At 30.0% G+C, this 17,445-nt stretch overlaps 1 protein-coding gene and 1 non-coding gene across 2 annotated transcripts in view; one reads left to right on the top strand and one right to left on the bottom strand.

The window, feature by feature from the left end:
- Positions 1–17,445, bottom strand: part of LOC135128550 (proteoglycan Cow) — a 317,893-nt gene that overhangs the window by 29,731 nt on the left and 270,717 nt on the right. Inside the window, exon 3 of the mRNA XM_064055422.1 lies at positions 276–378. Coding sequence (XP_063911492.1) covers positions 276–378 — 103 coding nt within the window. The remainder of the gene's footprint in view (positions 1–275; positions 379–17,445) is intronic.
- Trnae-cuc (transfer RNA glutamic acid (anticodon CUC)) lies at positions 15,975–16,046 on the top strand. Its single transcript has one exon. It is a non-coding gene; the product is annotated as a tRNA-Glu (tRNA).

Genomic DNA, 17,445 nt, shown 5'->3' with positions numbered 1-17,445 from the left:
GATGGGTAAATTTTATTGTATTTAGTTTTATCATCCAGCTCTTTGATATCAAAGGTTGATCTCTGTTGTGCTGTACGAGATCACAGCAAGTTCTCGAGCTTCAGATAAAACCTTAAAAGAGTAAACATTCCCCGTAAAGTTTAAATCGTGAAACAAAGACGCGCGATCAGCGGCCTTTGTGCCGCCGACGAAGATGACAAATGAAAGTTGGACAATGAGGTCGGGAGAAAAAATTCACACAAAAGAGGATGATGCCATTCAAGTTTCGTACTCACCCGTTCTTTTTCAGCTCTTTTCTGGAAACGCACACCGCCGTAAATGAGTCCTCCAGCAGGCAGATTTCCTTTTTCTTGCAGTTTAATGGCCGACAAAGGTCACCTGGAAATACATTAAACATTTCAGGCCGGTTGCGATTGAGTTCTGAAACTTATCAATAAAAACCCGCATCGGATGAACGGTTATCGGAAACTATGACGGGAAGTTATCGAGCAATTTTTTGTCTCACTGTTTCTCGATAGGGGAGTTATCTTGGAGCTACTGCTTCGCCCGCTTTCGCGCTGGAAGCCCTCACATTAGCCGCGAATCAATATAGAAAATGGCTCTAAGTAAAACTTTACTTGGCCCAATCTCGTTTGTGATATCGAATGATTTAATTTTAATAAGCCCTATTTCTGGTGGAAGTTTCTCAAGTCGTCGCAGCGATCCGTCAGCCAATTAAAAGCAAATTCGGGCGGTATTTAAAAGAGCTTTAGGGTTCGGTTCGGCACGTTCTTCATCTGCGCGTTTAATACACCTCAGAATTCGTTACAAAAACTTTTTCTTTGACAAATTTCCTCGGATGTGCCGCTTTCAATGCGTCAGACCCTAACCTTTTCAACAATGCTTCAATCATTCCGCGTTTAATCAAATCCTCTGTATCTGGAGATGAATGGAAGAAACACTTAGTAAGAATTACACTCGTCTCCTACCACCAAAATAATAAACACAAATGAGATCTATTGATATTCAGCAAGATTTGACGGTATTGTCTGTTTTAGCGCATTCACGTTAAATAAATAATAATAAATAAAAATCAAGGGGAACTCATAAACGACAAGTACAAGAGAATGTTATTTTATAGAATTTATTTTTAGCATTTGTAAAGCAAAGTTTTACTATCCACACGATATTCCTAATATACGTCTACATTGGTCCGAATTATCTACTAATAAAATTGGACACAGAAGACACGGGAACCTATTTTTTCATACACTAGGGGTTATGAAACGTCGAGATAACATGAAAGTAGCTGTCCGTCGGATCAACTCTTTTACAATACTTCCTTAGCTTACGCTAGAAAAATAAAAACAGTACTGTTTTTATAGATTTTTGGGAAAATTAGTAAAATTTGATTCACTCATTAATTTTTTAAACATTCTAATGAATAAAAATATATTACTACAGCGAGTACATTTTTGAGATAATATCATTAACTGCTATAGCGGATGAATAAATAAATTGAAAGACAGCCCGTAAAATACAAGTTTAAGATTCCAAATTGGAATTTCTTCCTCCGAATCTCAAAAGTATGTGTGATAAAGACAAAGAACTATTTCATCAGAACATGTTATTAAAGATGTATTTGGAAGAAAACAGGGAATCATAGGAATAATAAATTCAAAATTTAGTCACTCAGAACTTACAAACGGAGTAAAAATCAAGGCGGATTCATAATCCAGAAGTATAGAGGTATGTTATTTTATAGAATTTGAATAGCATTTACCACGCAAAATGTTGAGATCAAGTCGTCATCAAATTGTTGGTACGGATGATTCAACAAATTTTGGTTAGCGGTTATGTTATATTTTGCCATTTTTTCTTAATATACATAACATTGTTTGAACAACACGATAATCAAAAAATGTTTTTCATTTCTTGTGAAGAAATAAGTATTTTACAGTTAAGCTCCGCCCCCTTAATTCACGGTGAATAAAAAAAATTATCACAATTGAGATAGGGCGGGTGGGTGGGCTCACATTTTGCCTTTTTGTTTTAATATATGTAGATCTCTTTTCACAACATGAAACTTAAAACATATTTAAAATGGAAAATTTGTATAAGGAAATATCATTACCATTTTAACCACGTTTTAAGTTTCTTGTTGTGAAAAGATGTCTGTGTATATTGAGAAAAAAATTACAAAATATATGCCCCACCTACCCACCCTATCTCAATTCTGATGATTTTTCTATTCGTCGTGAACCAAGGGGGCGGAGTTTAATTGCAAAATCCATATTTCCTGCAAAAATGTACCATTTTAACCATGTTTTAAGTTTCTTGTTGTGAAAAGATGGCTATTTATCTTAAGAAAAAAAAGGAAACAATATAAGCCCCGCTCACCCGTCCTATTTCAATTCTGATGATATTTTTTATTCATCGTAAGCCGAGGGGCGGAGCTTAATTGTAAATTCCTTATTTTTCTACAAGAAAACCAAAAGAGAAGCCCCACCCATCCGTCTCTATCTCAATCGTTACGAATTTTTCATTCGTTGTCAGACCGAGGAGCGGAGCGTAATTGAATCGATATGTCCCTATACAAATTTACCATTTTAAACATGTTTAAGTTTCTTGTTGTGGAAAGGTGACTTCACATATTAAGAAAAAAAAAAAAAGGCAAAATGTTGCCCCGCCCACCCGCCCTATCTCAATTGTGATGTTCTTTTTTTTATTCATCGTGACTCAAGGGGCGAAGCTTAACTACAAAATCCTTATGTCTCTACAAGAAATTAAAAACGTGTTTTTGAGTATCGAATTATCGTGTTGTTTAAAGAATACTAAAAACATGCATATGTATTAAGAAAAAAATAAATCCAAAGATACCCGCCTCAATCCCAATTCTCAATTATGAAAAATTTTTCATTCGTTGTCAGATCGAGAGGCGGGGCTTAATTGCAAGATCAATATTTGTCTACAAGAATTTACCATTTTAAACATGTTTTAAGTTTCCTGTTATTCAAAGAATACTATGTATATTAAGGAAAAGTTGGAGCCAAAGATTAAGCTCCATCCATACCTGCCCTGCTCTAAATAGTAATGAAGTTTTCATTCGTTGCCAGACCTAGAGGCGGAGCCTAATTGTAAAATTCATATTTCCCTACAAAAGTTTACCATTTTAACCACGACTTAAGTTTGTAAGAATAAAAAAAATCATCACGATTGAGACGGGGTGGGTGGGCGGGCTTTATATTTTGCCATTTTTTCTTACATAGCATTGTTTGAACAACACGATACTCAAAAAATGAGTAGATCGAACCGGCTTGGACTGAGCTCATCTTATGCTGTTATGAATGTATTTTTAGGGAAAATTTGTATGCCTAGGATAAAAAATCAGGCGGATACATAAATAAGAAATATAGGCGTATGTTATTTTATAAAATTTAAATAGCATTTACCATGCAAAATTTTGAGATGAAATCATCAAATTGTTGGTGCTGATGATTAAATAAATTTTGGTTTGCTTTTTACCATCTACACGATATTCCTAACATACATATAAAATTTCATAACAATCGGTCCGGTAGTTTCCGAAATTACCTGCTAATAAAATTCGACACAGAGGACAGACATACAACCAACAGACGGAAACGGAAGACCTATTTTTCCATACTCTACGAGAAAAAAGTGAACAATAATTACATAAAAGATAAAAAAGACGCAAGAAAAAATAAAAAGCCGGAAATTAAAAGAAACCAAGTGACAAAGTAGGTGTAAAGGAATAATAAACTCAAAATTCAGTCAGTCAGAAGATCAGAATTTATAAAGCAGCAGAAGAATAAATGAGAGAAATTAAAAAATTGTAGTCTAAGTGCTGCTACAAGGTGAAAAAAACAGAACTGTGAAATGTAAACATAAAACCAAAAATTAAATACTAAAAGTAAACCAGAAGACTACGAAAAATATAAGGATAAATGAAATTAAGTAAAAATCTCGATGAAGAAAGCAAAACAAGAATTTTGGAAAAAATGTGGCCAAAAATTGACAGAAAACCAAAAATAATTCATGGCAATTTGAAACCCTTATATTTCAACAAATTTTGCTTTTTCAAAAAATTATAAGATTTGATTTTGCGAAATTCAGTACAAGAAAACAAGAGTGATGCATGAGGAGATCGAACGGATAACTTCTCTTTTACTATATGGGCTACCACTGGACGAGTTCATCTTACACTATTATAAAATGCTATTATGCAATCTGTAAAGTTTTGCGAAAATTTGGATGCTTAGGATAAAAAATCAAGGCGGATTCATAAACGAGAGGTACAGGACTATGTTATTTTATATAATTTAAATAGCATTTACTATGCAAAATTTTGAAGTGACGTCATCATTGATATTGCTAACATACGTCTAAAATTTCATAATAATCGGTTCGGTGATTTCGATCTTCTGATAATAATATTCGACAAGAGGACAGACAGGCAACCGGCAGACGGAAACAGAAGAACTATTTTTTCATACACAAGGGGTAATGAAACGTCGAGAAAATATGAAAGTACTCGTTCGCCGCCTTTTTACAATTCTTTTTGAAGAGAAAAAGTGCATAACAATTAGATAAAAGAAAAAAGAAAAGGTAAGAAAAAATAAAAAACTATAAATTAAAAAAAAAACAGCAAAAGTTTAAAGGAATAATAAACTCAAAATTTAGTTTGTCAGAAGTTACAAATAAAGTAGAAGAAAAATGAGAGAAATTCAAAAATCCTACTCCAACTGCTGTGTTCGGAAGTGGTGGAAAAACGAAAACAATAAATAAGAGTATAAAAAAGACAGAATGGTGGAAAACCAAAAATTAAGAAAAAATATATGCGTGGAAAACATATTAAATACAAAAAAGCAAGCCAGAAATAAAAAAATAAGAAAATATGTTGCCAAAAAAAATGACAAAATTATAAAGACAACCAAAAAATATTCTATCGGACTAAAAGGTTATTTAGACCGAAAAAAATCAAGGCGAACTCATAAACCACAAGTTAGCGTTTTACCATCTCTATGCTATATAAAATTCGACATAGATGATTAAGTAAAAAAAAATACGATGTGATGAATTTAAAAACAAAAAATTGGTCTAAAGAGTTTAGACAGTACTTCCCTCGCTGTCGGAAACATGACATGTATGGATGTAGTATAATACTAAAAATAAAAGTACTGTATTGCCCAAATTTTCGGGAAAATGAATTGGCTCGTCTTGAATACTGATTTATAATCAATGAAATAACGAAACAGTTTACTCACGTATGCCGCGTATATTAGCAGAGGCGACTCAAAATCATTTATGTATAAGCATTCTCAATTTAAGACAACAACCGGTAACACTTGTTGAGAGTCAAACAGAGAAACTGCAAACAATACCGATGGTCGCCCAGACTTTTTTATTGCTTCGACTTCCGCTTATTGTATAAAACATTACAAAATTTTGTGTCTATCAAATTGGGTTGGCGCAATGTAATACTAATAATAACAGTGTTGTATCTCCAAATTTTCGGGAAAATGGAGTGAACTATTCCTGATTTAATCAATAAAATAAATTGACTCATTCAGTAATTTTTTTGAGCGACCTGTTAAGCAAATCTAAAAACTATGAATGGAATGATAAATCAACAGTACAGAGTCATCATATTTTGTACATTTTAGCTAGGACATATTCAGTAAAATTTTGGGGTGACGTCATCAATTTTTTAGGGGGGATGAGCAAATACAAAATTTCACAACAATTGGTCCAGAACTTTCGGAGATTATCTGTCTAATAAAAATCGGGGACGGCAGACAGACGGACAGACAGACGGAAACGGGGGACCTATTTCTTCGTCTTCTAGGGGTCATGAAAGGTCGAGAAAATGTAAAAGTAGAGAGGCCGACAGACTCGATTACAATACTCCCTTTGCTTACGCTCTGAAAATAAAAATGGAAATAAAATTGGAAAAACCACGCGAAATTTTTCTGAAGCCTGTCTGGCTAAAAATCATTTATTTTTAACACTGTAATTATTTAGAATTAAATAACAAAATCAACTATGGATAAATAGTGCCGAAAAATAAATAATTAAAAATTTATCCTGCCAATATAACATGAAACAAATTCATGACAATTTAATATTTACGTTCGTAAAAATTTTTAGTTTTTAAATATTTATATTATGCTACACAAAGGTACAAACTAATAATTTTAATAATACATGTTATTTCAATATTAATAATTAATAGTAGGTGGAAATAATCAAATTATTCATTTATACGCAGATAATTATGAATTAAGAATTAATACGATAATGGACACATTGCATTGATGCGTTAAGCTGTACTACAAAGATAAATTAGTGCAAAATTTATTAACAATAATTAAACGGAAACTAAAACATTTACAACAAATTTTATAGAAATTGTAACCAGAATTTTCGTTTCAAATAAATATTAGCAGTTTCTTATTGTTTATAGTGGCATAAAGCAAGCTACGAAATTACCCTTAAACTGACCAATAAGAGCCGAGTTTTCGATGAATGTAGACAACACCGAAACACAGAAAAATCAGAGTATGTACTTAATTACAAGAGACGTAAAATTATCACAATTTAATTTTATTTGATGAAACAATAACAGTGAGTTTCACAATACCCCAGACAAACATCACGAAATTGTACCTCCGACCACAGTATTCCTTCCCTACTTTCCCCGGTCGTTATCTACCTGTCATTTTAAAATGGCGCCGTTTAATAAATAAGCAGCCTTCATGAATAAACATGATTATGTTTATTTATTAGGGCGGTCAGTTCGGTGCGATGGTAAAACTTTCCGGTATCGTCCCCATCATACCCCAATTTAATTTTTGATTAGGAACCGATGCGGAAGGTTCTCCTTCACTTTGAAAAATATGGCTTTACACCTAACCAACGACCAGATTAGCAACGCAAACAAAAGTTTCCAGGGCTTATTTCGATTTAGCCGGAGGGTGAATTCTCTCTCACCCATACGTCCGATGTGGCGGGGTTTCAACCGCAACAAAGTTCCAACCCTCGTTATTCCTCTTTTCTCTATTTTTTGCTTATTTCCCTTTACGTTCCTTTGTTCTCATCCTACCAAGTACCGTGGGGCGAAAAACAATTACCTTTACCCGTGTGCTTTATAATCAAAAATGTGACAAGCGTAATACGCTGGATCGAATTAATGGGCGGCGATGACTGTTGGCACATATCGGTGAGGTTTTTATTTTTCGAATTAATTCGTTCTTGAGTGAATTCGCCGCAGAGGGGTTTTAATTATCTGCGATTTTAAGTTATCGCTGTCAAAAACACTGCGGATAAATTTTTGAGTAAGGTTGGTTTGAAAGTCGTAAATAAAATCAACGTTACTTTACTTTTTTAGTAATTTAGTTTAACTTACCAATTTGCAGGAAAAAGTGATGAGTTTTAAGTAGATCTTTTTACTCGTGGTAGTTGTTCATTTAGTTACTTATTAAGTTATTAGTTTTCTTTGGGAGTACATAAATACTTTACAAAATTAGTTTCCCTCATAATTAATAATTGGTTTCGCTGCATTCCTATTTTTTTATCTTTATTGGTTGTTGCACTTCAGAAGAAATATTCAAATATTCTATGTGTAAAAAGAAGTGTTGACGTTTTCTGTTTTTAAAAGTTAATTTAAAAATAAATAGATTTGTTGCGTCGTGTATCCTATTTCCCTATTTGCAACTAAATTAAGCTTTCTCTTTTAAGCTAAAAACACCGGCGTTTACAGAATTTTAATTTCTACCCAGTCTCCAAATATAAGGCCGCAGAGTTTTAACTTGGACTTCATTTTTGAGTTAAAACAACTTTTTTCAAATTTAACATGTCATAACCCCAAAAAAGATATAAGATTCGTATTCAGGTTTGAAGAATTTGATTCCATGAAACTCTATAGTTTTGCGAGTAAAACTTCAGACCGAACTAGATCTGTTTAGTATGGAGAGAACTTGTTTGACCTACAGACCAGAGCCCACTCAGGCCAATATCGACTCTACGCGATTTATGTATAAGCCGGCTTTCGTTAGATCTGATCTGATACACATCCACTACGAAGAACTAGCCCGTTTCGACCATCTGGTCGGACTTTACAACGAATAAGTGAACAAAGTTCTAGAACAGTGACAAAATCTACATTTCAAATTATATTATCAAATGGTAGAACGCTCACCAAAATTTGTCACCAACAATGAAATGACGTAATCTCCAAATTTTGCAATAGTAGGTGTAATTTAAATTTTATATCCTCCGTTTATGATTTATGAATCCGTGTTGAGTTTTTACCTTAGACGTCAAGATTTTTGGAAGAAATCAACAACATTTTCCAATTTATGGTTATTGGAAGCATGTTAAATCGTTAGTCAAAATTTATCCATTCGTGCCTCCAGAAATTGATGATGTCTCTTACGATTTTGTCAAATAAATGGTATTTAAATGTTAAAAAGTAGCATAGTTCTGGACTTGTGGTTTATAAATACGCTATTGAGATTTTTTGGCTTTTCAATTTCTCGATTTTTCAACTTTAGATGTTTCAATTTTTCAATATTTCAATTTTGGGCTTTTTCAATTTTTCCATTCTTAAAATTTTCGATTTCTCGATTTTTTTATTTTCCGATTTCTCAATGTTTCAGTGTTTCAGTGATACGATTTCTCAATTTTTGTCCTCTTCAATTTTACGATTTTTAAATAAGTATTTCGATTTTTCAATTTTTGAAATTTTAATGTTTCTAAATTTTCAGTTTTTCGATTTCTGAACTAATCTTGTTTTACAAAGTTTCGATTTTTCACTTCTTCAATGCTTGAATTTTCGATTTTTCAAGTTTTTTGGTTTCTCAATTTTTCGATTTTTTAAATTCAGACTTTTTTTGGGTTTCTTCTAGTTTTGGGATTTTTAATATTTTTTGGTTTTTTTGATTTATCGATTTTTTACTTTTTGGATTTTCAACTTTTCGTTTAACTTTAGATTTTTCAATTTTTCGACTATTTTATGCTTTGATTTCTCAATTTTTCTACTTTTAGATGTTTTAATTTTTCAATTTTTACAGTTGGAGTTCTTCTATATTTTAATGTTTAAATAATTTTAATAAAGTTTTTCTTTTTTAAAATTGTTCGATTATTCAATTTTTTGATTTCTCGATTTATAGAGTTCAGATGTTTCCATGTTTTGATTGTTCAATTTTTCAATTTTTAACTTTTCTTTTTTGGATTTTTCGGTTTTTCGATATTTTACGTTTGGACTTTTCAATTTTCCGATTTTCTAATTTGTCCAAGTTTCGATTTTTCACTTATCCGATTTTTCAATTTTTCAATTTTTTTAATTCTGGAGTTTCTATTTCTCGATTTGTCGATTTTTAACTTTTAGATTTTCGAATTTTGTTGATGTTTGGATTTTTCAATTTTGCGATATTTTAATTGTTCAATGTTTTAAATTTTACATTATTCGATTTCTCGATTTTTTAAATTTTCAGTTCTTCAGTATTTCTATTTTTCAATTTTTCAAATTTTCACGTTGCTAAATTTTCAGTTTTCCGATTTCTCTGGAGTTTCGATTTCTCGCATAGTCGATTTTTCAGTTTCTCGATTTTTAAATTTTAAATTTTCGGATTTTATTTTTGGATCTTTATTTTTTGATTTTTTGATGTTTGGATTTGCCCAATTTTGCGATATTTTAATTCTTCAATGTTTTAAATTTTTGTTTCGATTTTTCAGTTCTTCAATTCTTCAATTATTCAACTTTACTTTTTGGTTTTTCGAATTCTCAATTTTCCAATTTTTTAATTTCTCAATTTCTAGATATTTCTTTCAGTTTTGGGGTTTTCCAGTATTTTGATTCTTCGACTTTTTGATTTTTCGATTTCTGGATTTTTCGAATTTTTATTTTTTTGATTTTCAATTTTTGGTTTTTTATACTTTAGATTTTTCAATTTTTCGACAGTTTTATATTTCGATTTCTCAATTTATAAATTTTTGTGATATTTTTAACTTTCAATTATACGAATTTTTAATTTTCGATTTTTCAATGTTTTGAGTGTTGAATCTCTCGATTTTTCCATTTTTCTATTTTAACTTTTCGATTTTGGCCCATTTCGGTTTCTCAATTTTTCGATTTTTGGACTTTTCCACTCCTCGATTTCTCGATCTTTTGATTTTACGATCTCTCGATATCTCAGTTTTTGAATTTATCGATGTTTCGATTTTTCGATGTCGGTTTATCAAATTGTTACTTCTCGGCTTTTCGATTTTTCGATCTTTCGATTTTTGAATTATCTGATTTTTCAATTTTCCAATTTTTTTAATTTTTGAGTTTCGAGTTCTCGATTTGTTGATTTTTCAGTTTTTCAATTTTTAAATTTTAGATTTTCGAATTTTTATTTTTTGATTTTTTGATGTTTGGATTTCTCCAATTTTTAATTTTGCGATATTTAAATTGATCAATGTTTTTCAGTTTTTCAGTATTTCTAATTTTCAATTTTTCAAATTTTGAAAATTTTCAGTTTTCCGATTTCTCAATTAATCTATTTTTGATTTTCCCATTCCTCGAGTTCTCGAAGTTTCAATTTTTCAATTCTCCAATTTTCCAATTTTTAGTTTTCTCAATTTTTAGATATCTCTTTCAGTTTTGGGATTTTCCAGTATTTTGATTCTTTGACTTTTCGATCTTTCGACTTCTGGATTTTTCGATTTTTTATTTTTTGGATTTACAGATTTTCGTTTTTTAAACTTTAGATTTTTCAGTTTTTCAACTGTTTTATATTTCGATTTCCCAATTTTTAAACTTTTCGATATATTAATTTTCAATTTTCCGAATTTTTCAATTTTCGATTTTTCAAATTTTTGAGATTTCGATAAATCGAGATTCGGATGTTTTGATTGTTCAATCTCTCGATTTATCAATTTTTCCATTTTTAATTTTTCGATTTTTCCATTTTGGTCTATTGCAGTTTCTCAATTTTTCGATTTTTCGACTTTTCGACTCCTCGATTTCTCGATCTTTTATTTCGATTTCTCGATGTCTCAGTTTTTGAATTTTTCGATGTTTCGATTTTTCAATTTGTCGGTTTTTCAATTCTTTACCTTTAGGCTTTTCGATTTGTTTGATTTTTTGATGATTCAATTTCTTCATTTTTCAATTTTATGACATATTAATTTTTCAATGTTTTAAAGTTTAGATTTTTTAATTTTCCGATTTTTTAGTTCTTCAGTATTTTTTAATTTTTAAAATTTTGACGTTTCTAATTTTTAGTTTTCCGATTTCTGAACTAGTCTTTTTTTTATTTTTCCATTTCTCGACTTTCCAAAGCTTCGATTTTTCACTTCTTCAATTCTTTAGTATTCGATTTTTCAAGTTTTTTTGGTTTTCAATTTTTCGATTTTTTGAGCTTACGATTTTTCAACTTTGTTTTTTTTAGTTTCTCGATGTCCCACTTTTTTTAGATATTTCTTCTGGATTTTTTGATTTCTCGATTTTTTACTTTTTGGATTTTCAATTTTTCATTAAACTTGAGATTTTTCAATTTTTCGACTGTTTTATACTTTGATTTCTCAATTTTTCAACTTTTCGATGTTTACATTTTTTAATTTTTAAAATTCTAGGTTTTTCGATTTCTCGAGTTTTCAGTGCTTCTATATTTCAAGTTTTCAATTTTCCGAATTTTTGATTTTTCCAATTTTTCTTTTTTAAAATTTTTCGATTTTTCAATTTTTGATTTCTCGATTTATCAAATTCACATGTTTCGATGTTTGAATTCTTCAATTTTTTGATTTATCAATTTTTAACTTTTCTTCTCGGCTTTCGACTCCTCGATTTTTCGATCTTCTGATTTTTCGATTTTTTATTTTTGGGCTTTTCAATTTTTCGATTTTCCAATTTTTTGATGTTTGGATTTTTCAATTTTTTAATTTTGCATTTTTTAATTGTTCAATGTTTTAAATTTTAGATTTTTCGATTTCTTGATTTTTTGATTTTTCAGTTCTTCAGTATATCTATTTTGTTCATTTTTTCAAATTATGACGCTGCTAAATTTTCAGTTCTTCGATTTCTCAATTAATCTATTTTTGATTTTCCTATTTCTCGACTTCTCGTAATTTCGATTAAAAAAGCTGAACCATTAAGAAGAATTAAAAGTTCTTCAATTCTTCGATTATTCGACTTCGTTTTTTGGTTTTTCGAATTGTCAATTTTCCAATTTTTTAATTTCTCAATCTTTAGATATTTTTTCCTAGATTTTTTGATTTTTTATTTTTTGGATTTTCAGATTTCGTTTTTTAAACTTTCGATTTTTTAATTTTTCGACTGTGTTATATTTCGATTTATCCAGATTCGGATGTTTCGATTTATCAATTTTTCCATTTTTAAGTTTTCGATTTTTCGATTTTGGCGTATTTTGGTTTCTCACTTATTCGACTTTTTGACTTCTCGATGTCTCAGTTTTTGAATTTTTCGATGTTTCGATTTTTGGATTTGTCGGTTTTTCAATTCTTTACAAGTTTCGATCTTTCAGTTCTTCAATTTTTGGATTTTTCAATTTTTTGATTTTTTAAGTTTGCGATTTTTCGACTTTGCTTGTTTGACTTTTCGATTTTCCAATTTTTTAATTCCCCAATTTTTGGATATTTCGTTCAATTTTGTTATTTTTCAGTTTTTCGAATCCTCAATTCTTCTATTTTCCAATTTTTAAACAAACAAATAGTTGCAGGTCAAAATCGAGTAAAACATGTGAGATGTGATATTACGTTTGTAAATAAAAGAATCTAAATAATAACTATTTCCTGCAAAATTCTAAATATGTGCTTAGAGTCGACATTGGCCTGAGCGCGCCCGGGTCTGTGGATCAAACAAGTTCTCAGGTGTCATTTGAAAGTTAAAATACAATTTTTTTTTAAGTTTAACCGCATACTTGATTCGTTTAGTATATAGAAACGAATATATAGGAAAGTGTCATTTTAATCATTAAATCAAAATACAGCTTTTTTTCAAAATTAACTAGATATAACTCCAAAACGGCACTAATTTTTCGTTAGCTGCAAGAATTCGTATACACAAGATACTTTTAGAAATCGCAGTTTGATTGTCAATAACAACATTAACCAGTTAGACCTTGTTTACAGAAGCACTTAATCACTCCATTAAATTAATCGCGCAATCGATCACATGACCAAATTCAACCTATCAGATTCTCAGATTCCTGGGTAAAGCACACATTAATATTTACTCGGAGTAAATATTTAACCACCTAATATAAACCGGACCATTTGAACTAAATAATGATAATTTGTCCGTTTTAATCAACCGGATTGGCAAAACATGGCGCGAATAATTACCGTTTTAATTTATTTTAAAAAGTGTCAAACTTGTGTAGCGAACAAGTTTAATTCATTTCTAATTTTTGGGTAGAAAAACTGTAACAAGCTCTCTTTTTCCACCTGATTTTAGTTAAAAATAAGCTGATAGCAAATTAGGTATACAGCGAACACTTTGGCAAACTTCGCAAATCATTTTTATTGTAATACCTACTTACTGATGTGGAGTTTATTCACTTTTATATTGCTATTATTTACCCACGTACTGTTGAGTAAAGAGCCCCATAAAATTTCGTTAAGTACCATTACATTATAGGGCGCTTCATCATAACTTCTTACTTAAAGTTACGAGGGAACTTCTCATTTATAACTCTTACATTAATAGTAGGTGTGTCATATTTTTTTATTTTCTGTATACAACGTAAGCACAATAGTTTAAATCTTCCAGTTTTAGCATCTGAATAGAGTTCATCATGCATGTATCAAAACCAAGAGTACCTTCCTTCTGCCAGAGTTTATATTTCTAGACGTCATAAAACACAATAAAGTTGTGTTGTAATTTTCTTGGTACATTTCGACTGACTTTTCTTTATAGTGTGTTAAATGAAGTAAATAGAGTACAATACAAGAAAGCAAGCGAAGCATTTTAAAATTAAGTTCAAAATTATTCACTTCATTTTATAAAATTGTGGGATGTTTTGCAAAAAAACAAAGTCAATTGAGTACAACCCCAACACGATTAAGTTAGCTTTCACGTAATTTATACGCTATTATGGAATTAATTCCGCGCATAAAATTATCGTCTATCGGAAGCCCATCGCAACAGATCTAGTCCTCCATAAAATTAATAAATTTGCTTTGAAATCTCTGCTTTTTGTGCACCCATCCAGCTCGTGTCATTCATTATAATCTACTGCTTTCAATTTTATTCATCATTCGATTTAATGGTCTTTCAGGAATTAATTGCTTTTGAAAAAAGAGAAGCATTTTTATGTAAATTAGACATCAGAGCCACATTTAAGAATTTCGCGACTGAAAATGCGCTCGAGTAAAATCGAAAATTTAAAGTTTGTTATATCTCTTAATGCATTCAGAACTTGAGGATGTCCAATTCAAATGAGATGCGAATGGAAAGTGGGGAATCTTCGAAACGACAAAGAAGCGGTGTTTATTTATTTAATTTTCAGTTTCGTAGCGGAGTTTCGAGTGATAAAACTATATTTACTGTAGTCGGGACAACTGCAGTTTTATTTTGCCTAGGGCAGTATCCGAACGTAGGGAAAATAGTAGAAATTTACGGGTCCCAGCACATTCTCTTTGTTGGTTTGATGTTTTAAGGATATTTGTTGAATACGTACTAACGGCAATTTCCCCATTTTTCTTCCCCAGCGTTACCTGAAGAATTATTGTAATCGGACGACTGGCTACTTTTATGTTTTCTCGAAATGATGCCCCAAGAGTACGGAAAAGTAGATCTCCCGTTTTCGTTGTAGTTAATCAAAATTTATCTGTTCAGGCCACCACAGGAACTGACGATGTCATCTCACAATTTTCACGAATAAATGTTATGTAAATGTGAAAAATAACATAGTCCTGAACCTGTGGTTTATGAATCCGTGCTGAATTTTTATACAAGAAATCCAGTTTTTTGGAAAAAAGACCAAATTTGTAGAGATAACAATTTTTCGACTTCCCAATTTTTCAAATTTTCGATTTCTCGATTTTTCAACTTTTGAATTCTCAATTTTTCGATATTTCAGATTTGAGATTTTTCTGTTTTTTTATTCTTCAATTTTTTGATTTTTCAATGTGTCAATTTTTCGATTTCTCGATTTCTTAATTTGATGATTTCTTAATTTTCCAATTTTCAGTTTTACGACTCTTCAATTTTTCGATTTTTCAATTTTCCCATTTCTCGATTTATTTCAATGTATCAATTTTTCAGTTTTTCAACTTTTCAATTCTTCCATGTTTCAAGTTTTTGATTTTTCAATTTTTCGATTTTTCAGTACTTCGATATTTCATTTTTTCGAATTTTTCATTTTTAGATTTTTCAATGTCGTAGTCTTTCGATTTTTCGAGTTTTAAGTATTTCAGTATTCAAATTTTTCGATTTTTCAATTTTTCGATTTCTTGATTTTTTATTTTCTTGAATTTTCAATTTTTCGATTTTTAAATTAGAGATTTTTCATTTTGTTGATACTTTAGTGTTTGGTTAAAATATGCACGTAGTATAGTAACGGACCTTAATTAAAAGTTAATCGCGATTAACTTTTAATTCACTTTCTATAAGCCAGATCTTAATGTTTTAATTTTGAAAATTTCAGATACTTCGATTTATCGATTTCCCGGTTTTTCGATTTTTGATTTCTTTGATATTTTATTTTTCGAATTTTAAATTTTATATTTTTCAGATTTTTCCTGTTTCGATTTCTTGATCTTCCGTTTTTTCAATTTCTCGGTTTTAGATTTTTTGGTAATTTTTGATTTTTCGATTTTTTATTCTTTAATTTATCGACTTTTCAATTTGTCGATTTTCTAATTTTTCGATTATTTTTACGAAAATTAAACAGTATAGTGATTCTGTTGTAAAAATAACTATTACAACTGCTGGCAGAAGAATCCTAACAATAAAGCTTTCAACATCCGATATGGTCTAGTGGCTAGGATACCTGGCTCTCACCCAGGAGGCTCGGGTTCGATTCCCGGTATCGGAACACTTTTTTTCTTCAATTTTTCGATATTTCAGTATTCAGGCTATTCAATTTTTCGATTTCACGATTTTTTTCATTTTTCGATTTTTCAATTTCCGAAGTGTCGGTTTTAGGATTTTTCAATTTTTCGACTTTAATTATTCAATTTTTCAATTTTTCAATTTCCAATTTTTCAATTTCCAATTTTTCAATTTCCAATTTTTCAATTTTTCAATTTTTGACGTTTCTAAATTTCCAATTTTTCAATTTCTCAATTTCTCCATCTTTTAATTCTCCCATTTCTCACTTTTTCGTCTTTTCAATGTTTCGATTTTTTAGTTATTCAACTCTTCAGCTTTTTAATTTTCCAGTTTTTTGATTTTTCAATTTTTCGATTTTTTGATTTTGACTTTTTGACTTTTCGAGTTTTTAATCCTCCAATTTCTCTATTTTTCATGGTTTCAGTTTTGCGATTTTTAAGTTTTCCATTTTTCGACTTTTTGATTTTTCGATTTCTCGATTTTTTACGTTTTCAATTTTTCCATTTTTTTTTGGTTATTTGATGTTTGGGTCTCCCGATTTTTAAATTTTTCGATATTTTAATTTTGAAATTTTTAAAATTCTATATATTTATTTCCATCTTAATTTCTCAATTTTTCAATTTTTCAGTACTTCAATATTTCAGTTTTTCAAATTTTCAGTTTTGAATTTAAAGTTTTTCAATGTCTTGATGTTTCGATTTCTCCATCTTTCGATTTTCCAATTTTTCGGTTTTTCGACTTTTCAATTTTTGGATTTTTCAATGTTTCGATTTTTCAATTTTTCGATTTTTTGATATTTCGATTTTTCGTTTTTTCGATTTCTCGGTTTTAGATTTGTAGGTTTTGAATTTTTGAATTGTTTAAATTTTTGATTTTTCGATGTTCCATTTTTTGATTTTTTAATTTATCAATTTTTCAATTTTTCGATTACTTGGTTTTTCAGTATTCGGATTTTTCAATTTTCCGATTCTCAATTTCTCGATTCTTCAAATTTTCGATTCTGAGATTTTTACATTTTCCGATATTTCAGTGTTAGGATTTTTTAATTTTTCGGGTTCGCAATGTCTCGATTAATCCATTTTTTAATTTTCCTATTTCTCGATTTCTCAATTTTTCATAGTTTTGATTTTTCAGTTTTTCAGTTCTTCAATTTTTACATTTATCGACTTTTCGATTTTTCGATTTTTCAAAAAATAATTCTAGATGTATATTTCCATCTCATTTTCTCGATTGTTCAAATATTTCCATCTCAATTTCTCGATTGTTCAATTTTTCAGTACTTTGAAATTTCAATTTTTGGAATTTTGAATTTAAAATTTTTCAATATCTTGATGTTTCGATTTCTCGGTTTTTCGACTTTTTCGATTTCTCGACTTTCCAAA

Source organism: Zophobas morio, unplaced genomic scaffold (genome assembly GCF_036711695.1).
Source record: "Zophobas morio isolate AGI-343-1 ecotype UQ-CSIRO unplaced genomic scaffold, CSIRO_AGI_Zmor_V1 ptg000014l, whole genome shotgun sequence".
NCBI lineage: Eukaryota > Metazoa > Arthropoda > Insecta > Coleoptera > Tenebrionidae > Zophobas > Zophobas morio.
This window is presented reverse-complemented; position numbering and strand designations above follow the sequence as displayed.